The sequence below is a fragment of the Salvelinus sp. IW2-2015 genome, linkage group LG11 (assembly GCF_002910315.2).
Source record: "Salvelinus sp. IW2-2015 linkage group LG11, ASM291031v2, whole genome shotgun sequence".
In the NCBI taxonomy this organism is placed as follows: domain Eukaryota; kingdom Metazoa; phylum Chordata; class Actinopteri; order Salmoniformes; family Salmonidae; genus Salvelinus; species Salvelinus sp. IW2-2015.
Window position 1 is genome coordinate 24,881,748 of NC_036851.1, and position 26,211 is coordinate 24,907,958.

General features: G+C 42.5%; 1 protein-coding gene across 2 annotated transcripts in view; it reads right to left on the bottom strand.

The window, feature by feature from the left end:
• Positions 1–240: 240 nt before the first annotated feature.
• cdc42 (cell division cycle 42) overlaps positions 241–26,211 on the bottom strand; it is a 31,771-nt gene continuing 5,800 nt past the window's right edge. Inside the window, exons 2-6 of one of the 2 annotated variants that reach the window (XM_023996506.2) lie at positions 8,816–8,956; positions 8,635–8,707; positions 8,143–8,252; positions 7,845–8,042; positions 241–859 (exon numbers count right to left, since the gene is read on the bottom strand). In XM_023996506.2, the coding sequence (XP_023852274.1) occupies positions 770–859; positions 7,845–8,042; positions 8,143–8,252; positions 8,635–8,707; positions 8,816–8,920 (576 nt within the window). In that variant the 5' untranslated portion in view covers positions 8,921–8,956 and the 3' untranslated portion in view covers positions 241–769. Of the gene's footprint in view, positions 860–3,240; positions 3,953–7,844; positions 8,043–8,142; positions 8,253–8,634; positions 8,708–8,815; positions 8,957–26,211 lie in introns of those variants that run through there. The other variant, XM_023996507.2, reaches the window with a different exon arrangement.

The window sequence follows — 26,211 nt, forward strand, 5'->3', positions numbered from 1 at the left end:
ATGCAGCAGCGTGACTAGCTGTCACTTAGGCAGCCATTTCATTTTGGGGGTGGAGCATAGGTCTTTCAGAACGGCTAACTGCTGCAAGAAAGATGGATGACTAAGAGCCAATCGACATCACTGACAGGGCAAGCTGTCAAAGACTGTTTAAAAGTCAAAGTTTAGTTTAGCCTGATTTCCTAAATCACCAATGAGCGATGACACTTTTATGAGAGGCTATGTCACCTGTGTGTTGCCGGCATGGGTCAAACCCCTTGGATAGTAAAAAGGGACATGGTCTTGGCCTTCCCTTGAGTGCAGGGCTGAATCAATAGTCTATAGTTACTGCCTCTCCTTGTCTCCTTCCCTGATGTTTAAAGTCAATGTTCAGTGGGCATCCATCATATTGCTTTCACTAACTTTACTGCTAGATCGGTGTAGATGAAGAGAAGAAGCCACTTTAGCCTACTGAGAGGCACTGATTACGCAGGACTGGGCTGTCTCTCTGTCACACATCTAAAGGCTCGTACTTACTGTTCTAACTGGAATGGGAGTGTGGCCATGATAGTCACGGTTACAAGCTGGGTTAGGTTCACTTCTGTCTCTCCATCCGTCGGCCCGCTGGTTTATTGCAGTCTAATCGGAAACTCGTTGTTTGTTTCTATACTTCGCTTCAGAGTAAATGGCTGTCAATCAGCCTTAGCAGAGCAAGGGATGGGATGGGCGGGTGAGGGGAGGGTGTGTGTGAAGTGGGACGGTGTGTGTACATGTGTGTGAGGGGTGGGGTCACTCATAGCAGCACACATTTGCGTTTCTTCTTGGGCTCGGGAGGCTCCAGCGCAGCCAGTATCGCCTCATCAAACACATTCTTTAGGCCTTTCTGTGGATACAAAACAAACACACAGGCTCAATGAAGGGGCAGCATACACACACACAACCCATGAGAGCGTCCGCTGGATAAGAGCGTCTGCTAAATCACTAAACTAAAAAATGTAATGATCAATGAAGGGGTAACACAGACACACACATGAAAGGGAAACACAATAGCATGACTACAGAAAGGCATTAAACAAAAAAACAACAAAGGGTTAAATGATCAAGTGCAAACAATACATAGCATTGGCAGAAATGAAAACCCAGGATACTTCATCTTCACAGAGGTGAAAATGAAGTCAAGAGCAGTTGGGGATATGATCAACCTGAATTCATTCATATCAAAGTGAGGAGCGTTCAAAACAAAGGCTGGGCAAACAAGAAAGTGGAGGTACGAGAGAACATGGGCTCAAAGAGACACATTCCGCATCTCACACATACACACACAGTGGGAAGGGAAGTCAATTTAAACAACCACACCAAACCACTCAAACAGTTTCACCAGATCACTAAAGAGCCTACTGTTAGCTGGAACTTCCCTTGGCTTTTGCTGATTAACATGTAATTAGTTGGAGCAGCATGTTTCTGCGCTCACTGTTCGTTGGTAGAGCAGCTTAGGATAGGAAGGATGGCCTCAAGCCATGTCCTGTAACGGGAGAGTGGTACAACACAGCTCTTTCAGCAGAGCAGGAAGCCCCTGTATCCCTCTGTTTAAGGAAACTCAAGGAACTCTGTAGAAACAAACTATGGCAAGACATGTTTTACCCAGAGACCAGGCTCTATATATATGGAACAATCTATTCAAAATTGGTCTAGGAGGCTATATAGCAATACGACGTAGCACTATTGAGCTGCTATCCAGATGTCCCCATAGATAGAGGAAAAGACAGGCGGAGAAAAAGGGATAGCAATTTCAGTTGTCCTTTATTAATTCATGTCACAAATAATTTCACACGATTATATTAGCTTTTTATTTATTTTTACTCCCAAGACGGCTAGATATGAACTGCAGCAAATGGCACATTACAGAGTGGTACATAGAGAAAGTTTGGCCAGTTACAGCTGGACGCCATGGTGCTGCCTTGGAGGATTCCATTCAGGATGACTATTTGGTAGGGGTGTAACGGTTCATTAAACCCATAGTTCGGTACATAGTGTGGTTTTTGGGGTACAACGGAAAAATGAAATGCCATTCACAGCGTTCAGCAATCACAATGTTCCATTATTTGTTGTGACTGGACATTGCTCATCCATACATTTATATATTCTTAATTCAATTTCAACTTAACTTAGATTTGTGTGTATTGGGTATATGTTGTGAGATTGTTAGATTTAACTTGTTAGATATTACTGCACTGTCGGCGCTAGAAAGACAAGCATTTCACTACACCCACAATAACATCTGCTATACACAAGTATGTGACCAATACAATCTTGTATGGATTTTTTTGTTGGGCGTTTCACATTTCCACTAATGCTGCATTTGTAGGAGGTAGGAATTTACCCGTTGTGAAGTCGTAAATACATGTGATTTGAACTCATTGAGAAACGCCGATTGGCTTATGGCTAATAAGCTGTGTCAACCATGAACTAAACGTACAGCTATCATGCTTGTAAACAGATTATGAAGGTCAAAAACCACATTAATAGATTGCCTTTTATAAAAAATGCTTTTAACTGCGGTTAGAGGCCATTTCCATAGTAGGTGACATCAGAGGTCACCATGTGGGAGAAGTGGGTGCTCATCGTACCCAATTAGTTCCCGGCTGTGCCTCACAAAAGGAACGTTTGAAATGTGCCAATTATGATTAAAATTTGGATTACAACACGTGCATCAGCTTTAGTTGATTTAATGGAAGACTGAAATGTTTTTTCAGCTCAGATTCACTTAAGGAAAATGGAGATACCTAGTCAGTTGTACAACAACGCATCTTCCGCATTTAACCTGAGACAGCCCTCCGCACCTCTGATTAAATCGACATCCAAGTCTTCTGCGCCCAGGGAACAATGGGTTAACTGCCTTGCTCAGGGGCAGAACAGATTTTTACCTTGTCAGCTCGAGGATTAGATCCAGCAACCTTTCGGTTACTGGCCCAACGCTCCTACCAGATGCCCTGAAGAGGCATATGCCTTCAACGTAGCATAGACATAGCCTATAGGCCTAGTGTTTTATTTTGTAAATATACCTTATGTATTAATTCGGGTTCACAGTGCGGAGCGAACCGAGGTTACCATGCCAAACAGTTAGGTATGAATACATGTACCGTTACACCCCTACTATTTGGGTTCTAGCTCTAAATGGTTGCCTTTGCAAGTTTGGTTTTAAAAGTTTTTAAATCCATGGTCTGCCATGAGTCAGTACTACCCAAAAGATTCCAACATGGCTGCCGTGATATCAAAGAGCATTGTTGTAATGCTTCTTGGTTGAAACCATGATGGCCAAACTCTCTATGTTGCTCTGTCACAGCCCTAAATGTAAATGGTCAGACCGCAGGCTTGTCATACATCAGCAGTAGTACAAAAAACACATGAACATTAGGAATCATAGAGGCTCGTAGAATTGGTGCTTAAATCACAATGCTGTAGAGCCAAGAAAATAAGACACTCCCTTAACTCTGGACTCTCCAAATAATACAGCATGGGGAGGAGGAGCAACACTAACCAAAAGAGAAGAGAGACATGGGCTGTGTCTCAAATCACATCCAAACTCCCAAAGTACACTACTTTGTCCACTCTATCGTAACAGGATGTCATTTGAGATTCGCCCAGGGAGGATAAGTGATGGGATTAACCAAACCAAAACAGTCCTTCAGGCACAGTAAGGCCCATGAGGACAAATAAACAAAAAGAGAAGGGAAGGAAGAGCAATGGGACACAATAGAAAGTAGCACTGTCGTAAAGGGGGAGGATACAGGGGATTGCTTTAAGAGGTTCTGGGTTGGTTGGGTAAAACAACGACAGGTTTAAACTAAAAGTAAGCAGCAAACAATTGGAGAGAGAGGAACGGACTTTAGAATATACAGCACTTCCTCTTTCTTTGCGTCTCTGGTGGCTCTAGGGCGGCTAGGATAGCTTCATCAAATACATTCTTCAGCCCTCGCTATAACGACAAAGGAGAAGGGAGAAAATGACAGCACAGTTAGCACAGCAAACAGAGAAAGAGGGGAGATGAGCAGAGAAGACAAGAAAAGAGGAGAGCGGAAGAGGCAGTGGAGGAGAGATAGCAGTAGAGGCAAGAAGAAATTGAAATGGCAAAATACAGATGAGGGCGAGTGAGGATAGGAGAAAGAGTGCAGGCAACATTGTGTAGAAAATGTAAGGACAGAGCATTAGGAGACTAGAGCGAGGACTAGAAGATGGATCTACTGTAAAACAAAGTTGGTAGAGGAGATGAGGAAGCCTCTAGAGATACCGCCCTGCGAAATAGGAGAGGATGAGCTTGAGATAGAAGTTTCCGTGACCAACAGATCTAGGATCAGATTACCCTATACTCCCCGTTACAACCTTCACCATCATGTGGATAAAACATCTGACCCAGGTCCAATGGTTAGGGGCAACTTCTGTTCTGCCTACTGGGGAGCCAGTCAGTCACACAGGAAACAGGATATTGCATCAGCATCTGTTACGCCAGTGGAAGCTGGTCTAGAGAGAGGAAGGAAGGCGGCAATACGCCAGGCCAGTGTAGGAGAGACAGACAAGATGGGGAGGGAGCAGGGACCTAACACTAAACTGGGCCACAGCTCACATCCACTGGGACCCATTGTTTCCACAGTACAGCCCAACTCCCACCGAGTAACACCATCAGACACAAGATGGCCGTATGAGATGGTGGTGATAGCTATACTCCTCTTTGCAGCATAGAAATGGACATCTCTGATAAGCGCAATAGGGTGATAATGAGGACAATATTTTTCCATCTAAAGGACAGCCTGTTAATATAACAGACTGTTTGCCAATACGCTTTGTTTGACTACCAAGAGTTATGTGTGTCATTGGTGCAGCTCAAGCACACCCCTGCACCACAAGCTGGTAAAAAAACAAATCAACACCTACAAACAACTTCATCAGACCAACTTTTTATCTGCAACTAAAAATACTGCGCCTTCCTGAATGAGGCCAACAACTGATAGACTGCAAACAGCAGCTGCTAAACACTTTAGAGTAGGGCTAGGCAATATACATCTACCTATACTTATCGTAAAACAATATGCATATTGACCGATTTCACCACTGTTTCTACTACTGTAGCGATTCAAAGGGAACAGCCAGAGTGGGACTTGAACCAGAGACCATGTGGTTCCAGGGTACTAGTACCACTTGTGCCATAAAAGGTCTGGGTAGATCAAACACAACGTATCAGATGAATACACAGACCAGAGCATGCAGTCTACTCCACTTTCTTGTTTCTTTGAGCAGTGACAGATGATATAGAGCATCTATTCAGCTGAGCAGAGAGAACACTTACCTGCAGATGGCCTGTGTAATTTCAAGATTGAGTGAAGATGTGTGGGAGTGTCTCAGGCTGTCTTACCTCGGTGTAGACGATGTTTTTTTGCGTGTGTATACAATTGAAGTCGGTAGTTTACATAAACTGAGTTGAAATGTTTTTGCCTAAGGTGTTTCACAATTCCTGACATTTAATCCTAGTAAAAAGTCAGTGTCTTAGGTCAGTTAGGAACACCAGTTAATTTTAAGAATGTGAAATGTCAGAATAATAGTAGAGAGAATGATTTATTTCAGCCTTTATTTCTTTCATCACATTCCCAGTGGGTCAGAAGTTTACATACACTCAATTAGTATTTGGTAGCATTGCCTTTTAAAAATAGTTTAACTTGGGTCAAATGTTTCAGGTAGCCTTCCACAACCTTCCCACAATAAGTTGGGTGAATTTTGGCCCATTCCTCCTGACAGAGCTGGTGTAACTGAGTCAGGTTTGTAGGCCTCCTTGCGCGCACACGCTTTTTCAGTTCTGCCCACAAATTTTCTATAGGATTGAGGTCATGGCTTTGTGATGGCCACTCCAATACCTTGACTGGTCATTGTCCATTTGGAAGACCCATTTGCGACCAAGCTTTAACTTCTTGACTGATGTCTTGATAAATTGTCCTTCCTCATGATGCCATCTATTTTGTGAAGGGCACCAGTCAAACCTGCAGCAAAACACCCCCACACCATGATGCTGCCACCCCCGCGCTTCACGGTTGGGATGGTGTTCTTTGGCTTGCAAGCCTCCCCCTTTCTCCTCAAAACATGACAATTGTCATTTTGGCCAAAGAGCTCTATTTTTGTATCATCCGACCAGAGGACATTTCTCCAAAAAGTACAATCTTTGTCACCATGTGGCAGTTGCAAACCGTAGTCTGGCTTTTTTTAATGGCGGTTTTGGAGCAGTGGCTTCTTCCTTGCTGAGCGGCCTTTCAGGTTATGTCGATATAGGACTCGTTTTACTGTGGATATTGATACTTTTGTACCGGTTTCCTCCAGCATCTCCACAAGGTCGTTTGCTGTTGTCCTGGGATTGATATGCACTTCTCTAGGAGACAGAACGCGTCTCCTTCCTGAGTTGTATGACGGCTGCTTGGTCCCATGGTGTTTATACTTATGTACTATTGTTTGTACAGATGAACGTGGTACCTTCAGGCGTTTGGAAATTGCTCCCAAGGATGAATCAGACTTGTGGAGGTCTACAATTTATTTTCTGAGGTGTTGGCTGATTTCTTTTGATTTTCCCATGATGTCAAGCAAAGAGGCACTGAGTTTGAAGGTAGGCCTTGAAATATATCCACAGGTACACCTCCAATTGACTCAAATTATGTCAATTAGCCTATCAGAAGCTTCTAAAGCCATGACACCATTTTCTGGAATTTTCTGACCCACTGGAATTGTGATAGTGAATTAAAAGTGAAATAATCTGTCTAACAAATAGTTGGAAAAATTACTTGTGTCTTGCACAAGGTAGATGTCCTAACCGACTTGCCAAAACTATAGTTTGTTAACAAGAAATTTGTGGAGTGGTTGAAAAACGAGTTTTAATGACTCCAACCTACGTGTATGTAAACTTCCGACTTCAACTGTACACGACCGTTCAAAAGTTTGGGGTCACTGAGAAATGTACTTGTTCTTGAAAGAAAAGCAACTTTTGACCATTAAAATATCAAATTGATCAATAACAGTGCAGACATTGTTAATGTTGTAAATGGCTATTGCAGCTGGAAACGGCAAACTTTTAATGGAATATCTACATAAGCGTACAGAGGCCCATTATCAGCAACCAACACTCCTGTGTTCCAATGGCACGTTGTGTTAGCTAATCCAAGTTTATCATTTTAAAAAGGCTAATTGATCATTAGAAAACCCTTTTGCAATTATGTTAGCACAGCTGAAAACTTGTGCTGTTTAAAGAAGCAATAAAACTGACTTTCTTTAGGCTAGTTGAGTATCTGGAGCATCAGCATTTGTGGGTTCGATTACAGGCTCAAAATGGCCAAAGTACTTTCTTCTGAAACTTGTCAGTCTATTCTTGTTTTGAGAAATTAAGGCTATTCCATGCGAGAAATAGCCAAGAAACTGAAGATCTCGTACAACGCTGTGTACTACTCCCTTCACAGAACAGCGCAAACGGGCTCTAGCCTTTTAAAATGATAAACTTGGATTAGCTAACACAACATGCCATTGGAACACAGGAGTGGTGGTTGCTGATAATGGGCCTCTGTACGCCTATGCAGATATTCCAATAAAAAAAATCTGCTGTTTCCAGCTACAATAGTAATTTACAACATTAACAATGTGTACTTGATATTATTTTAATGGACCAAAAAAAATAGCTTTTCTTTCAAAAACAAGGACATTTCTAAGTGACCCCAAACTTTTGAACGGTAGTGTGTGTGTACATATGTGGAAGTGACTTGAATGTGCTAGGCTGGGGCATGTTGCGTACGCGTGTCTGTGTGGGGATTGTGTGTGTGGATTTGTTTGCGAGTGTCTGGTCTTACCTGCGTGAGAGCTGAGCACTCAACGTATTTGACAGCCTTGAGGTCTCTGGCCAGTTTCTCTGCCGTCTCAGGAGTGATGGGCTTCTGCTTGTTCTTGGCCAGCTTCTCTATGGTGGACGGGTCGTCTCGCAGATCTATCTGAGTCCCCACCAACAGGAACGGGGTCTTTGGACAGTGATGGGTTATCTCTGGAACCCACTGGAACACACACACACACAGGTTAGAGTGTGTGAGTGATATGGGGAGGAGAGACTAGAAGAGAGGCAGAAGGAGGATATGGGAAGAAGAGGGAACCCACCTTTTCTTTTACGTTTTCGAAGGAAGAGGGGGATACGACGGAGAAACAGACGAGGAAGACGTCTGTCTGGGGGTAACTCAGAGGCCGTAACCTGTCATAGTCCTCCTGACCTGGAGAGAAAACAAACGTTACACACACCTGGAACGCAACATGCGTTCAAACTTTTGTTAGGTACACTCTAAAACACACAAGCACGTCGATGCACACACCGACACACACAAAGGGACTTTAGCGTCAGTATTCAGGCTGTCCAGAGAAGGCAGGGTGTGTCTCTGAGCAGACTGAGGCAGAGTCAAACCTCTCCACTGTATAGAAACCAAGACAAACCCCAGTCTAAAATAGCAACGACACACACGTGTAGAATGCAGCTGATGGGAGGCTGTTTCTATAACAATACCAGTCCCTTTACTACAGCTTAGTGAACCTAGCTACCCTTAGCCATCAGTAGGACACACACAATGAGACAGGGCATTGAAGAGGAGCATACTTTACCTGCAGTGTCAAACAACCCCAGGGTGTAGGGCTCCCCTCCTATCATTACAGTTACAGCATAGTTGTCAAACACCTGCAACAGAGAGAGGGGAAGGGTAGAGAGAGCAGGGGGGGGGGGGGGGGGGGGTTGGGGAAAGTAGAGGAGAGTAAGTGAGAGAGAAAGTGTGCATAAAGTACTTACCGTGGGTACGTATTCAGAGGGGAACTTGTTTGTGGTGTAGGAGATGAGCAGACAGGTTTTACCCACAGCTCCATCCCCCACCACAACACATTTGATCGTCTGCATAGCTGTGCTTTAGAATCCTCTTTACTCATTCAAGATCTAGAGAGAAAAGGGGAGAGAAAGATTAGTGACGGTCAGATTTAGAGCCGTGGGGGTAGCTAGTAGTGTCAAAACGACAGGCTAACATGAGCACTCCTGAGCACCCTGTTTAAACTATAGCGTTTCAAACGTCACTCGCTCTGACACTTGGAGTAGTTGTTTCCCTTGCTCTGCATGGATAACGCTGCTTCGAGGGTGGCTGTTGTCGATGTGTTTCTGGTTCGAGCCCAGGTAGGAGCGAGGAGAGGGACGGAAGCGATACTGTTACACTGGCAATAATAAAGTGCCTATAAGAACATCCAATAGTCAAAAGGTATATGAAATACAAATGGTATAGACAGAAATAGTCCTATAATAACTACAACCTAAAACTTCTTACCTGGGAATATTGAAGACTCTTGTTAAAAAGGAACCACCAGCTTTCATATGTTCTCATGTTCTGAGCAAGGAACTTAAACGTTAGCTTTCTTACATGGCACATATTGCACTTGTACTTTCTTCTCAAACCAAATTGTTTCATTATTTATTTGAGGCTAAATAGATTTTATTTATGTATTATATTAAGTTAAAATAAGTGTTCATTCAGTATTGTTGTAATTGTCATTATTACAAATTAATTAAATACATTTAAAAAATTGCCGATTAATCGGTATCAGCTTTTTTTGGTCCTCCAATAATCGGTATCGGCGTTGAAAAATCATAATCGGTCGACCTCTAGTTGACTGTGCCTTTAAACAGCTTGGAAAATTCCAGAAAATGATTTAGAAGCTTCAGATAGGCTAATTGACATAATTTGAGTCATTTGGAGGTGTACCTGTGGATGTATTTCAAGGCATACCTTCAAACTCAGTGCCTCTTTACTTGACATCATGGGAAAATCAAAAGAAATCATCCAAGACCTCAGAAAAAAAATTGTAGACCTCCACAAGTCTGGTTCATACTTGGGAACAATTTCCAAACGTCTGATGGTACCACGTTCATCGCTCGGAGATGCATATCGTTCATTCTAGCGGAAGAGGGCTCAGCATACTTTTCTCAGACTAGCGAACTGAAAAGTAGAAAAAGTACCTGGCTGAAAATGACTAATCTGCTGTATAGCCAACTGCCAGCGCAAAACACTGTCAATTGTCTTCATTCACATTAATTCCAAGCACTGTGGTTGGACTGCGACTGAGGTAGTGACAGCATACTGTCCCCTAAATGAACACGAGAACCAGACAACAGGTTGAGATCCTGATGTGCTGAAGTTCACCCAGTTAAAGGTGAGACAGAGCTCTGCAGTCTGCCTGCCAGTTGGGATGTGCACGGTTATTTGAATATCCGAACGGATGTTAGTATTCAAATACTTGTAGGAGTATTAATTTTAGTGAAAGATGTGTTACATAAGGGTATAGCATGACATTTAAAATTTGTTTTATTAAATTAACTTTTCAGTGTAGTTATGACGAGCACCGCGTGACCCATAAAAAGAACGGTATCCTTCACGTGTGTAGCTCGTTTTTTATGTTGGCAAATCAAAGCGGAAGAGAGGTTCAATCTGTAGAAAGTGGAGTGAGAGTTCACTAATGCAATTCACGATGGAATACAATTATAGAATTAAAAGTTAGCAAAATGAGGACTAGGCTACAATGAGCAACCCAACAGGTAGGCTGTTTGATCTGAATGGCATTGGGAAGAAAGCAGAGCATGTGCCCTCAATTAGCCTAGCTAGCTAGCTTCTCTAGGCTACTCCACTCAAGACAGGCATGGTTATATGGGATGATAAACAACATTGTGGTGTCTACAAGTTTTCTAGTTTTGCTGTAGCCAAGTTCCCTTAGAGAGTCTCTCTCTCCCTCAGTCTGCTCGCTACACACACCGACCAATACCCTCCGCAGCTGTAGCAATAGTGCACAAGCCTCCCCTTCGCGCAGTAGTGCTCAGGTAAAAACATTAAAATAAAGTTTAGAATATCTGACAAAGTCCTGATACTATTTGAATAGTAAAATTATTTCAAACACCCATCCCTTCCTGCCAGTCACAATTCAACTAAGCTTGGGTAGTATACCGGGGTATTTGGAAATAGCCACAGGATGGTTTTTCAATACAGTTTTTTAAATAAATTTGAATATTTGTAGCTACTTCAAGTAAATATCTTAAGTCAACTTCTGCAATACACGTTAGGAGATAAGGACTGCGTTCTTCATTTCACCCATCACAATTTTTCATCACGACACTTACCGGTAGTTCTCAGTCGTGAGGTGTTTGTTTACAAGGACACAATGACTAGAGACCAGAGCCTTGTGAGTGAGTCACTTTTATTCAGCACGCACCAGGTGATCTAGTTACAGTATGGAATTCACAACCAAATGTTCGCCAGCTAGATATCTTAACTATTAAGTTAACCATGTAAAAATGTGCTAAATTCTCTGTAGTGGTGCATTTGGTTTGCTAATTTAGTAGCTAGTTAGCCATCTAGCTAAGTTTAGCTTCTTCCAACAATCAAGCTTCACATGACAGCAGAGAATCCTCTCCTGGATCAAAAAGCCTTGCTTTTTAGCATTTAATTAGCATGCTCTCTGGGGTTTTACATGTACTTGTTAGCATTGCTAACCTTTGGATTACAAAGGCGGAGTGGGGTATCCTGGTATGGCACAAGATTGGTATGAAGGTATATACCACCCAAGCCTATATTACACAACACCCTCCCTCATTGTCTTCTGAACTACCACTCACATGCTTGTTACATAAACTACCTACCTCTCATAATGCAAACTATCTCGCTACCCTCACACACCTCGCTGAATACACACTCCATCTCATTACACATACACACCTTACTCTCTCTTGCTCATTACATAAGCGCTGCTTTCATTACACACTCCCTCTGTCCCCCTCGCATCCTCTATCTAGTCACGGAGACCAAATCTCAGTACAGTTAGAAATAACTGTTGGTTAAGTAGTGCAACAGTGACTATTGGATGCCGAACACCCAGAGATCTCCTGTTCAATAGCCGAGGTAGGCCCGGTCTGGTCTGTAAAACAACCCCTTGCACAGGTCACTCTTCTGCATTATGGGGATGGCTTCAATAGCATTCAAATGGGTTGAATGGAGCTCAGGAATATTGCTTATCCATTCATCTGATAGATCTGGGTGATGGGAAGGGACAGGAGCCTGTACTGTAACTATACATCACACCTCCAGACACTGCCCTAATGGAGAACTGAGGGAAGGACATTTGGGTCATTTAAACAGAGTAGTGTTCTTCACACATACACAGCAGGGCTGTGCAGGGTCACACACAGCAGAGCTGGGCTGCTGGCATAGATAAATGGGCTCTGTCAGTGAGATGGAGAACACAGGGTTTTGTGAGGCTAGAGAAAAAAAACATATTGATCTTTATAGTTTATCCATCTACTCTGTACCCATAGACTGAACAAGACCAAGGTCACAATATTGCTGGCATTTTCTGTTTCACTGGGAGGGGTGGGGGAAAATCAGTAAGCACAGAGAGGAACAGGGAAGATACCAGTAAGCAACGACAGAGTTTTCCTTGAGAAAAGAAAACGGCTCAAACTGAACATTGGACACTGATGACAGCTAGACCTAGATGATGCACGCTAACATCTAGAAGCAAAATCAATGTCATATTTACACACGCACAGAAAACTAGACTGTCAGAGGTTATTGGCACAACACATTTGAATTAGCCTAAATTCTTGTTCTCTCCCTTTGAGAGCCAGGCTGTACACTAGCCCAGGGAAACAGGCTGAATCCTCAGCCAAGTTGCATTAATCGTGTGACAGACGACCATTTACACCCACCCTCCGTACTATTGCTCGCCCTCCATCCGCCCTCTGACCAGCCAGCCTTCCCCTCCCCCTCGCTCTCCCCGTGCAGACAGTGGGTCACTGCGGCTTTAAGCTGAGGCATAACGTCATCGGTTTAGAAGCGCTGCACAGCATAGCACAGCTCAGTCAGCACACACAGCTAGATCACAACGCACAGCGTAGAACTCAAAGCCACTCACTGACAACTCACAAAAGTGATTCAGAGTACCCAGCAGCAGGTTATAGGACACTGCCACAATGACCGTATAATCATGTAACAGATGGTTATGATGAAGACAGTCATGAAAATAAGATAACCTTCATAATGGTTAGGGAACAAAAGTAAAAATGGGTGGAACGAACAGCTGACAGACAGAATTGCCAGGCATTATGGTTGAGTCAATTTCTGCAGTAACTTGGACTCTTAAAGGCCCAGTGCAGAAACAAACATGATTTTCTTGGCAGTAGTTAGCCTAGTGGTTAAGAGTGTTGGGCAGGTCACCGAAAGGTCACTGGTTCGAATCCCCGGGCAGACTAGGCGAAAAAAATCTGTCAATGTGCCTTTGAGCAAGGCACTTAACCCTAATTGCTCCTGTAAGTTGCTCTGTATACAAGAGTCTGCCGAATGATTAAAATGTAAAAAATATGGTAACTGTTTAACCTCTTGAGAATACAGGGGGTGCTATTTTCGCATTAGCATAATTTGCTCTACAGATTAAACTGCCTCTTATTCAATTATTGCTCTTACTATATGCATATAAATAATACCGTTGGAAAGAAAACAATCTCCAGTTTCTAAAACCGTTTCAATTTTGTCTCTGAGTGATTCAGAAGTCATTTCACAGCACTTTCCATGACCAAGAACATAAAATCAAGATGTTTTGTGCTGGCTTCAAAGCTCTGCCTATATATGGTCATGCCTCCTATGACCCGAAACACAACTCACTGGCCTTCCTCTGGGTGTCTAGAGGACGTCAGAGGAAAAATTTCTTGTCTATCTGGGACTGACGTGAAATGAGAGCAAAATCTTTGGCATGACCGACAACTTCCGGTTCTCGATTGGATGGAATTTGAGCTACGTTTTTCTTGTGTTGTGCGGCCATTATTATCTCCGTGTCGAAGTTTGTTTGATACATGTGACCAGATCATCGTATGTATGTTTTTTCAATATAGTTTAATCAGATTATTTGATTTTTTTGGGAGTTTTGCGGTGTTCAGTTGTTAGATTTTAGTATCGTTTGAGAATACGTGCCACTCGACCGGTACCTGTGCTTGGAGTGAGAAAGGAACATTTCTGAACGGAAACCAACGACTCATCTTGCAAAGGACACTTTGATCAACATTCTGATGAAAGATCAGCCATAGTAAGACCCAATTTACGATTTTATATCATATCTGTTGTGCATGTGAACTGGACGTGGGCGCCTAGCCGAATCTGCCTGGTAAAAATATCGTGTCCTCCGCTAACGTGGTTAGCTAATAGATTTACATATTCTGTCTTCCCTGTAAAACATTTTAAAAATCTGAAATGGTGGCTTTATTCACAAGACCTGTATCTTTCATCTGGTGTCTTGGACTTGTGATTTAATGATATTTAGATGCTACAAGTTACTTGTGACGCTATGCTAGCTGTGCTAATCAGTGGGGTGAGTTGGGGGGTGCTACCGGATCAGGGTTGCTGACTCGTGAGAAGTTAATACAATGCTTTTGTACCTGTCCTGTACCTGTCCCGCAGGTGTGATGTTTGGATGTACCGATCCTGTGCAGGTGTTGTTACACGTGGTCTGCCACTGCAAGTACGATCAGCTGTCCGCCCTGTCTCCCTGTAGCGCCGTCTTAGGCGTCTCACTGTACGGACATTGCAATGTATTGCCCTGGCCACATCTGCAGTTCTCATGCCTCCTTGCAGCATGCCTAAGGCACGTACACGCAGATGAGCAGGGACCCTGGGTATCTTTCTTTTTGTGTTTTCAGAGTCAGTAGAAAGGCCTCTTTAGTGTCCTACGGTTTTATAACTGTGACCTTTAACTGCCTACTGTCTTAATGACCATTCCACATGTGGTTCATTGAACAAGCATCGGAAACAGTGTTTAAACCCTTTACAATGAAGATCTGTGGATTTTTGCAAATTATCTTTGAAAGACAGGGTCCTGAAAAAGTGACGTTTCTTTTTTTGCTGAGTTTAGTTTTCACCTTCCCCCTCTGCACTCAGACCACTCCCAGCTGGTCCTAGCAATATTCTTGCTTGAAAACTGGCTTTGCTAAGAAGCATTTTGTTTATTTTTAATTTAAAAACAATCACAGTAAGGTACTTAATTGTTACCCAGAAATGATACGAGAGAAAAAAATATCTGCACTGGACCTTTAACAATGTGATAACTTTGTTGCTCCTTGCTGAAGCAGTTGTAGCAAATTAGTCATTGGTTGCTGCTACAGCAGCACACACATAAATATAATCAAACAGGCTTGGAACCCCTAACCCTAGCAATTTGACTGGTAAACTCATGGGTACACTCGCAAAGGCTGCCTGGTATTGTGGTGCAATAATTGTTCATGCTAATGTAGAAAATTCACTCAAAAGATGTTTACTGATGTGGCTCATGCAATGGAATGTATTTTTGGTTTTATGTCAGTTGAGTTGAAATCAACAAGTCACAGCACATATTGGATGGGTACACTTCCTGCTCTGCTCCTAGGTTGAAGATATGTTATCTTCAACCTAGGTTTGCACCTATAGGTACACTCGCCAGTCCACCCATTATGCCATCATTGACTTGAATGGGAACGGCCATTCTATATTTCTACAGCAGCACATGGTCAACTCCATAGTAAGGTCAACCTGTGCATGGGGGAAAAAACTAAATAGCTCCTTACCTAATTAAACTACTTTCATATTTACCTTGAATGTGTGTATTTTGAAGTACAGACTACAGGTGGCTTTCCTAATTTACAAATGTAATATTATTGTTGCTCCAACATAGGATACAAAGTCTCAAAATAAGGCTCTTCAAATCAATCAGATAAAACTTGCTTTGATACTCACATCTGTCCTCCTGCGTTTATGACCAAGTCGGAAGGTTAATTTAACAATAGCAAACAAATTTTTGTCCATTGAGTGCTAGTATGCAAAATTGTAATCTAGTGAAGAGAGAACGCTGATTTGGACAGGCAGTGTCACATTCGTAAAGTTTTTGAATTAAAAGTTAATGTAGCAGCATTTCCAGTATGATTGTATGCAAATGTTCTATGCAAAGCTAACTTTCATCAAGGGCTTAGGTGATGTGTAACCGGTTGCTTTTCTCTGTCAGTACTCGTTCTAAGCATAACGGATGTGACAGTTAAGGACGCTTCATAACATGATCATGGACTCAATAGTCAGCATCACTGCATAATGCGATCATGATAAAATGTTCATGTACTTCCTACTGCTTCTGAAGTGTGTTTATGTTAACAAGCAGGCAATCTTAATCTGTGAGAGTGATCCATTTTGGGTGCACTCACATTCTCATATGAACTGCAATGTGTTCTGCTAACCGGAGCATTTTTTTATTTAACCTTCATTTAACCAGGTAGGCCAGTTGAGAACAAGTTCTTTACAACTGCGACCTGGGCAAGATAAAGCAAAGAAGTGCAACAAAACAACAGAGTTACACATTGAATAAACAAACATACAGTCAATAACACAATAGAAAAGTCTATATACAGTGTGTGCAAATGAGGTAAGATTAGGGAGTTATGGCAATAAATAGACCATAGTGGCGAAACAATTACAATTTAGCATTAACACTGGAGTGATAGATGTGCAGAAGAATGTGCAAGTAGAGATACTGGGGTGCAAAAGAGAAAAAATAATAATATGGGGATGAGGTAGTTGGGTGGGCTATTTACAGATGGGCTGTGCACAGGTGCAATGATCTGTGAGCTGCTCTGACAGCTGATGCTTAAAGTTAGTGAGGGAGATATGAGTCTCCAGCTTCAGTGATTTTGCAATTCGTTCCAGTCATTGGCAGCAGAGAACTGGAAGGAAAGGCAGCCAAAGGAGGTATTGGCTTTGGGGGTGACCAGTGAATTATACTTGCTGGAGGGCGTGCTACGGGTGGGTGCTGCTATGGTGACCAGTGAGCTGAGATAAGGTGGGGCTTTACCGAGCAAGGACTTATAGATGACCTGGAGCCAGTGAGTTTGGCGACAAATATGAAGCGAGGGCCAGCTAACGAGAGCATACAGGTTGCAGTGGTGGGTAGTATATGGGGCTTTGGTGACGAAACGGATGGCACTGTGATAGACTGCATCCAATTTGCTGAGTAGAGTGTTGGAGGCTATTTTGTAAATGACATCGCCGAAGTCAAGGATCGGTAGGATAGTCAGTTTTACGAGGGTATGTTTGGCAGCATGAGTGAAGGAGGCTTTTTTGCAAAACAGGAAGCCAATTCTAGATTTAATTTTGGATTGGAGATGCTTAATGTGAGTCTGGAAGGAGTTTACAGTTTAACCAGACACCTAGGAATTTGTAGTTGTCCACATATTCAGAAGAGTCCAGAGTAGTGAGGTTAGACGGGCGGGCAGCGATCGGTTGAAAAGCATGCATTTAGTTTTAGTTGCATTTAAGAGCAGTTGGAGGCCACGGAAGGAGTGTTGTATGGCATTGAAGCTCGTCTGGAGATTTGTTAACACAGTGTCCAAAGAAGGGCCAGAAGTATAGAGAATGGTGTCGTCTGCATAGAGAGAATCACCAGCAGCAAGATTGACATCATTGATGTATTGAGAGAAGAAAAAATATATATATCGGCCCGAGAACTGAACCCTGTAGCACCCCCATAGAGACTGCCAGAGGTCTGGACAACAGGCCCTCCGATTTGACACACTGAACTCTGTCTGAGAAGTAGTTGGTGAACCAGGCGAGAGTCATTTGAGAAACCAAGGCTGTTGAGTCTGCCGATAAGAATACGGTGATTGAGGCGAAAGCCTTGGCCAGGTCGATGAAGACGGCTGCACAGTATTGTCTTTTATCGATGGCGGTTATGATAACGTTTAGGACCTTGAGCGTGGCTGAGAAAACCACTAACACTGAATTCTCCAGCAAAACAAAATACTCTGTAAAGGGGTTTTATAATAGAGATGACATCTCCAGAGATAGGCACCAGGGATGAGGGACGCAGCGACCATCAGAGATGGAGGACAACAAAGCAGCAGAAACGGCATCTCACTATGTTGGCGTTGGAGGAATATCGATACTTCAAGGGAGAAAATCCAGAGACTTATTGGGAAATCTAAGTTTGCAGAGCTGTTTTGTTTAGAGAAAGCAAAGTGCATCCTTTCAGGAGAAAAAAATCTGATGAGTCCGTGGTGCTGCAGGTGGACTTGGCAGAGAACTACACTGCTGCATATAAAGATGAGATCCAGTCTGCACACTGGCATCAGATGCAGATCACTCTGTTTACTTCTGTGGTGTGGGCTGATGTAGACCTGATGTCATGTGTCAGAGTGACAGCTCAACCTTTTTAAATATGATCATTCAAAAATATACAAGAAAAACATCCTCAGGTAAAACAGTTGCACATATTCAGTGATGGGGCTGCCTCACAATTTAAGAACAAGTTTACCTGGAAATACTTGTCAACAACACTAAAAAGAGCATTGAGTGGCACTACTTTGCCACAAGCCACGGAAAAGGTGCAGTGGATGGAGTGGGGGGTGGTGGTCAACGATGCAGCAACCTTTTTAGCTGTGGCAAAACAGAGATGCCTGAATATACAGATGAAGCTGATTACATCGGAGATGGCAGACTTCACCCAGATGCATCACATGGAGGACCTGTGGAAAGATATCAGACCTGATCCAGGCCATCCATATTGAGCACATCTCATGGGGAAAAGTGAGAGACTATTCCATCTGCATGTAAATCAGCTGAGCAGACTTTTGTGCAGTGTCCTCAAGAGCAGTGTACTGCCACCTAAACATACCAATCCTCTGATTACCAGTCCTTGTTCAGCTCCAGTCGTGAACATTAAAAACAGGGGCCTGCCTTGTCAAATATAAGGCCACAAAGTTCGTGGGACTGGTAACAGATAAAGACTGATGCAGTTGAAATCCAGTTCTTGAGGAGTAACGATCACACAGGATGTGTACATCTTGCCAGCCAAGGAGGACAAGGGTTGGGTGGCGGCTGGTCAAGTGGTCCAGTCCATGACCTTTTGTGGACAACAGGGAAAGGTACTATTTCACAGAGCCTGTGCTGACAGAGTAAAGAATGTGAGATTTATACAAAGCACGAGCTGTTTGAATTGAGGGGTTTGATGTGTTTTCTGTTACTCAGTAGGTGGTTGATAAAAAACATTTCATCTTTGAAATAAAACATCTGTCATTAACGATCTAGAATGAAATTGCTAAAACTTTGTAAATTTGAAATAGAGTGCGGTTTCATTTGCAGTCTCTTTCGGGACCCGTTCACATATGAAAATACTAATATTTATATAACTTTTGAGGTATGCAACCCTCTAATTCAATGAAAATAAAGGTTTTCAAATAAAGAATTGTAAACGCATTTTTTTAGCATGTGGATTTTCGGTTGGTTAACACGGGACCCCACGAGTGCACTTTGATAGCCTATGCAATAACTGTTCAAGATGCTGGTTATTTATTGGTTCTTTGAGGTACATAGGGCCCTATGATTTCTGCGATGCTGAAAACGCGGACGGAATCTGGCAATAAAAATGGAATCAGCTGTAAAATGTGGAATATTGCAAAAATGTTCCATAATTTGCCTGAAATTGATAATTTAAAAAAAATGTAAAGCAGGCATAATTATTGTAGTAAGCTAAATGATATCATCATTTTTAAATTAGACGAGTAGGCCTAGAGATAATTAAATTTTCAAATGGGGTGTTTTGAGAGAGCAGAGCAATACCAAATGGACTATTACGATTAGAGGTCGACCGATTAAATCGGAATGGCTGATTAATTAGGGCCGATTTCAAGTTTTCATAACAATCGGTAATTGGCATTTTTGGACACCGATTGTGGCCGAATTGTATTTATTTTTTTGCCTTTATTTAACTAGGCAAGTCAGTTAAGAACACGTTCTTATTTTCAATGATGGCCTAGCAACGGTGTTTTAACTGCCTTGTTCAGGGGCAGAACGACAGATTTTTACTTTGTCAGCTAGGGGATTCGATCTTGCAACCTTTCGGTTACTAGTCCAACGCTCTAACCACCTGCCTTACATTGCACTCCACGAGGAGCCTGCGTGGCAGGCTGCTTACCTGTTTACGCGAGTGCAGCAAGAAGATAAGGTAAGTTGCTAGCTAGCATTAAACTTATCTTGTAAAAAAAACAATCAATCATAATCACTAGTTAACTACACATAGTTGATATTACTAGTTTATCTAGCATGTCCTGCGTTGCATATAATCGATGCGGTGCCTGTTAATTTCTCATCGAATCACAGCCTACTTCTCCAAACGGGTGATGATTTAACAAGGGCATTTGCGAAAAAAGCACTGTCGTTGCACCAATGTGTACCTAACCATAAACATCAATGCCTTTCTTTAACCTCACTGGTGTAGGGGGCAGTATTTTCACGTCCGGATGAAAAGCGTGCCCAGAGTAAACTGCCTGCTACTCAGGCCCAGAGGGTAGGATATGCATATTATTAGTAGATATGGATAGAAAACTCTGAAGTTTCTAAAACTGTTTGAATGATGTCTGTGAGTATAACAGAACTCATGTCAGGCGAAAACCTGAGAAAAATCCAACCAGGAAGTGGGAAATCTGAGGTTTGTAGTTTTTCAAGTGATTGACTATCCAATATACACTGCTCAAAAAAATAAAGGGAACACTTAAACAACACAATGTAACTCCAAGTCAATCACACTTCTGTGAAATCAAACTGTCCACTTAGGAAGCAACACTGGTTGACAATAAATTGCACATGCTGTTGTGCAAATGGAATAGACAACAGGTGGAAATTACAGGCAATTAGCAAGACACCCCCAATAAAGGAGTGGTTATGCAGGTGGTGACCACAGACCACTTCTCAGTTCCTATGCTTCCTGGCTGATGTTTTGGTCACTTTTGAATGCTGGCGGTGCTTTCACTCTAGTGGTAGCATGAGACGGAGTCTACAACCCACACAAGTGGCTCAGGTAGTGCAGCTCATCCAGGATGGCACATCAATGCGAGCTGTGGCAAGAAGGTTTGCTGTGTCTGTCAGCGTAGTGTCCAGAGCATGGAGGCGCTACCAGGAGACAGGCCAGTACATCAGGAGACGTGGAGGAGGCCGTAGGAGGGCAACAACCCAGCAGCAGGACCGCTACCTCCGCCTTTGTGCAAGGAGTATAATACTTGTATGTTTGAGGAGTTTTAATTATGGGATTTTTGTTTTGAATTTGGCGCCCTGCAATTTCACTGGCTACTGTCGAGGTGGGACGCTACCGTCCCACTTGTACCAGAAAGGTTCAAATCAATACAAAAGTATATATTTTTAAACCTGCATATTTAGTTAATATTGCCTGCTAACATGACTTTCTTTTAACTAGGGAAATTGTGTCACTTCACTTGCGTTCCATGCAAGCAGTCAGGGTATATGCAGCAGTTTGGGCTGCCTGGCTCGTTGCGAACTGTGTGAACACCATTTATTCCGAACAAAGACTGTAAATACATTTGCCAGAATTGTATATAATTATGACACAACATTGAAGGTTGTGCAATGTAACATCAATATTTAGACTTAGGGATGCCACCCATTAGATAAAATACCGAACGGTTCTGTATTTCACTGAAAAAAGAAACTTTTTGTTTTCGAAATGATAGTTTCCGGATTTGACCATATTAATGACCTAAGGCTCGTATTTCTGTGTGTTATCATGTTATAATTAAGTCTATGATTTGATATTTGATAGAGCAGTCTGACTGAGCGGTGGTAGGCAGCAGCAGGCTCGTAAGCATTCATTCAAACAGCACTTTCGTGCGTTTGCCAGCAGCTCTTCAGTGTGCTTCAAGCATTGAGCTGTTTATGACTTCAAGCCTATCGACTCCCGAGATTAGGCTGGTGTAACCGATGTGAAATGGCTAGCTAGTTAGCAGGGTGCGCGCTAATAGCGTTTCAATCGGTGACGGCACTTGCTCTGAGACCTTGAAGTAGTTGTTCCTCTTGCTCTGCAAGGGCCGCGGCATTTGTGGAGCAATGGATAACGATGCTTCGAGGGTGGCTGTTGTCGTTGTGTTCCTGGATCGAGCCCAGGTAGGGGCGAGGAGAGGGATGGAAGCTATACTGTTACACTGGCAATACTAAAGTGCATATAAGAACATCCAATAGTCAAAGGTTAATGAAATACAAATGGTAGAGAGAGAAATAGTCCTATAATTCCTATAATAACTCCAACCTAAAACTTCTTACCTGGGAATATTGAAGACTCATGTTAAAAGGAACCACCAGCTTTCATATGTTCTCATGTTCTGAGCAAGGAACTTAAACGTTAGCTTTCTTACATGGCACATATTGCACTTTCACTTTCTTCTCAAACCAAATTGAACATGTTTCATTATTTATTTGAGGCTAAATTGATTTTATTTATGTATTATATTAAGTTAAGTGTTAATTCAGTATTGTTGTAATTGTCATTATTACAAATACATTTTTAAAAATCGACCGATTAATCGGTATCGGCTTTTTTTGGTCCTCCAATAATCGGTATCGGCGTTGAAAAATCATAATCGGTCAACCTCTATACTAGACTCTTACCTAGTGAATGGAATGGCAAAAACATGTGGGTATGGTGCCAAGACAGATGAGCTATTGAGAAAGATGGGGATTGGAGACAGGAGGGAGGTGCTTGACCATCTCCATGATGCATTTCACTTGGTCTTCACAAAGTTCTCAAAGCACTGGGACACACATCCAGCCACAGAGGTCTACAGGCTGGCTAGGGTGTTCAATCCTAGGCAGGTTCCAGCCATGGAAAAGCAGATTGAAGCCTGCACACAATTGAAACCCATGGCAAGCCCATCAACAGAGCTGAGTGAAGAATGGATTGCCTATCAGCTCTGTGTGTCCAGGGAGCCCTCACCTGCTTTGGAGCTTGCTGATTACTGGAGGAGCATGAGTGCGAGATTCCCAAGAGTTGCAGTGCCCTACATCTACATTCCAGTCAGCTCAGTGGACTGAGAGGAGTATCAGCAAATACACAACTCCACTCACAGACAAGCGAGAGGTACTCACCGAGCTCAACACAAAGAGGCTGATAATCATGTACTTCAAATGGAGATGTCTATGATAGATGGAAAACGTACAAATGGACAGACATAGGAGCTCATAAGGTAGTTCCATAGATTTTGCCTATTGCTGCATAATTTGCCGAGTGAAGCACTTTATTTTACAAAAAACAATGAATGTACCATTTTGTTTTTTTACATAAGTATAGCTAAGTTTTGCCTATTGCTTGCTGCATTGTTGCCTAGATTACCACATTACTTTTTTCATTTATAATGAAACACTTAGAACTCTGTATTGAAGCACTTGCCTTGACAAAAAAAATTGTGCAATGTGTTACATCATTACAAATGTACTGTTATATCTTAAATTGTTGACATTTTATGAATTCACATTAGATACTGATGATAAAGTGTAAATAGTAACACACAGAATTCAGATTTTTTTTAACAGATTTCATAGGGCCCTAGGTTCACTATTTTCAGATAACTTCATCGTACTACTTTCTAGTTTGGTGGAGAAATCTTTAAAATAATAACACTCAATTTGCAGAGCGTCACATCCATTGTTTGTGCGTAGCCAAGCCTTCCTTTTAAATTGTCTAGTAAAATTTTACCCTAAGACTGAGATTCACAGACTTTTGCCGATGTGTCTGTTGTCCAAAAAATGACTGTCAATTTACGTGACATCCATTATCCGTTACTTCAAAGTGTTATTACATAGAACTTGGTAATTTTGTGTCTTCACTTCCCCTATAAAAAAGGTTTGAAAAAATAAAACATTCACATTTATGTTTGATAAGTCAATTCTGTGAGACATCTTGTTTCTCATTGTGTGTGCAAATGTCACATCCATAACACTGAAATTGCCTACATGCAGCCAGGAGCATAGGCGAGAATGTGTAAAAAATAATAATTTTTAAATAAAATTAAACGTATTTTTTGCTATTCAAATGTTTATTATTACGGTGACAGAGTTAATTTGGCTGGCCAATAACGGTCATCCAAAATTCCATGACCATCACAGTCCTCACAATTCCCGGTGAGGGTAGAAGGCCCCAGGCTCCAACAGGGCTGCAACGGGCAGTGGCCCTCTCTCCACGGTTATGGTTCCACTTCCCGGAACTGACACGGCCATTCATTTTTAGTATACAAACTTCAACATGCTGGTTATCGTGGTTCCAAACATTGAATAGCTACAAAAGTCTCTGGGGTAAAAGATTAATTCAAAAGTTACACTCTTGGAAAATGGCCTATATACACACAGAAAAGAATCGAACGCAACAATAAGATGTTTACTGAGTTACAGTTCATATAAGGACATCAGTCCATTGAAATAAATGAGACCCTAATCTATGGATTTGACATATACAGATATGCATCTGTTGGTCAAAGATATCTTGAAAAAAAATTAGGAGGCGTGGATCAGAAAATGTGTCCGTATCTGGTGTGACCATTTGCCTCACGCAGACACATCTCCTTTGCATAGAGTTGATCAGGCTGTTGATTGTGGCCTGTGGAATGTTGTCCCACCCCTCTTCAATGCCTGTGTGAAGTTGCTGGATATTGGCGGTAACTGGTATCCCGAACATGCTCAATGGGTGACATGTCTGGTGAGTATGTAGGCCATGGAAAAACTGGGACATTTTCAGCTTCCCTGAATTGTGTACAGATCCTTGCGACATGGGGCCGTGCATTATCATGCTGAAACATGATGATGGCGGCGGATGAACGGCACGACAACGGGCCTCGGGATCTCGTCACGGTATCTCTGTACATTCAAATTTCCATAGAAAAAGTGCAAGTGTGTTTGTTGTCCGCCACACACACCTCCAACTCAATCAAGTTTGCAGATGACAACAGTAGTAGGCCTGAATACCAACAACGAGACAGCCTACAGAGAGGAGGGCCCTGAGAGAGAGTGGTGACAGAAAAATAACCTCTCACTCAATGTTGACAAAACAAAGCAGCTGATCGTGGACTCCAGGAAACAGCAGAGGGAGCACACCCCTATCCACATTGACGAAACCGCAGTAGAGCAGGTGGAAAGCTTCAAGTTCCTCATCGTACACATCACTGACAATGTGAAATGGTCTACCCACACAGACAGTGTGGTGAAGAAGGCACAACAGTGCCTCTTCAACCTCAGGCGGCTGAGGAAATTTGTCTTGGCCCCTAAAACTTCTACAGATGCACAATTGAGAGCATCCTGTCGGGCTGTATCACCGCTTGATACGGCAACTGCACCGCCTGCAACCGCAGGGCTCTAACGAGGGTGGTGCAGTCTGCTCAACGCATCACTAGGGGCACACTGCCTGCCCTCCAGGACACCTACAGCACCCAAATGTCACAAGAAGGCCAAAAAGATAAAGAACAACAACCACCTGAGCCGCTGCCTGTTCACCCTGCTACCATCCAGAAGGCGAGGTCAGTACAGGTGCATCAAAGCTGGGACCAAGAGACTGAAAAACAGCTTCTCTCTCAAGGACATCATACTTAAAATCGCCATCACTAGCCAGCTTCCACCCGGTTACGTAACCCTGCACCTAGAGGCTGCTGCCCCATATACAGTTGAAGTCGGAAGTTTACATACACGTAGGTTGGAGTCATTAAAACTCATTTTTCAACCACTCCACAAATGTCTTGTTAACTATAGTTTTGGCAAGTCGGTTAGGACATCTACCTTGTGCACGACACAAGTCATTTTCCCAACTACTGTTAACAGACAGATTATTTCACTTATCATTCACTGCATCACAATTCCAGTGGGTCAGAAGTTTACATACACTTAGTTGACTGTGCCTTTAAACAGCTTGGAAAATTCCAGAAAATGATTTAGAAGCTTCCGATAGGCTAATTGACATCATTTGAGTCAATTGGAGGTGTACCCGTGGATGTATTTCAAGGCCTACCTTCAAACTCAGTGCCTCTTTGCTTGACATGGAAAATCAAAAGAAAATCAGCCAACACCTCAGAAAAAAATTTGTATTTCATCCTTGGGAGCAATTTCCAAAAGCCTGGAGGTACCACGTTCATCTGTACAAACAATTGTATAAACACCATGGGACCACACAGCCATCATACCGCTCAGGAAGGAGACGCGTTCTGTCTCCTAGATATGAACGTACTTTGGTGCGAAAAGTGCAAATCAATCTGAGAACAGCAGCAAGGTGCCTTGTGAAGATGCTGGAGGAAACGGGTACAAAAGTATCAGTAAAACGAGTCCTATATCGACA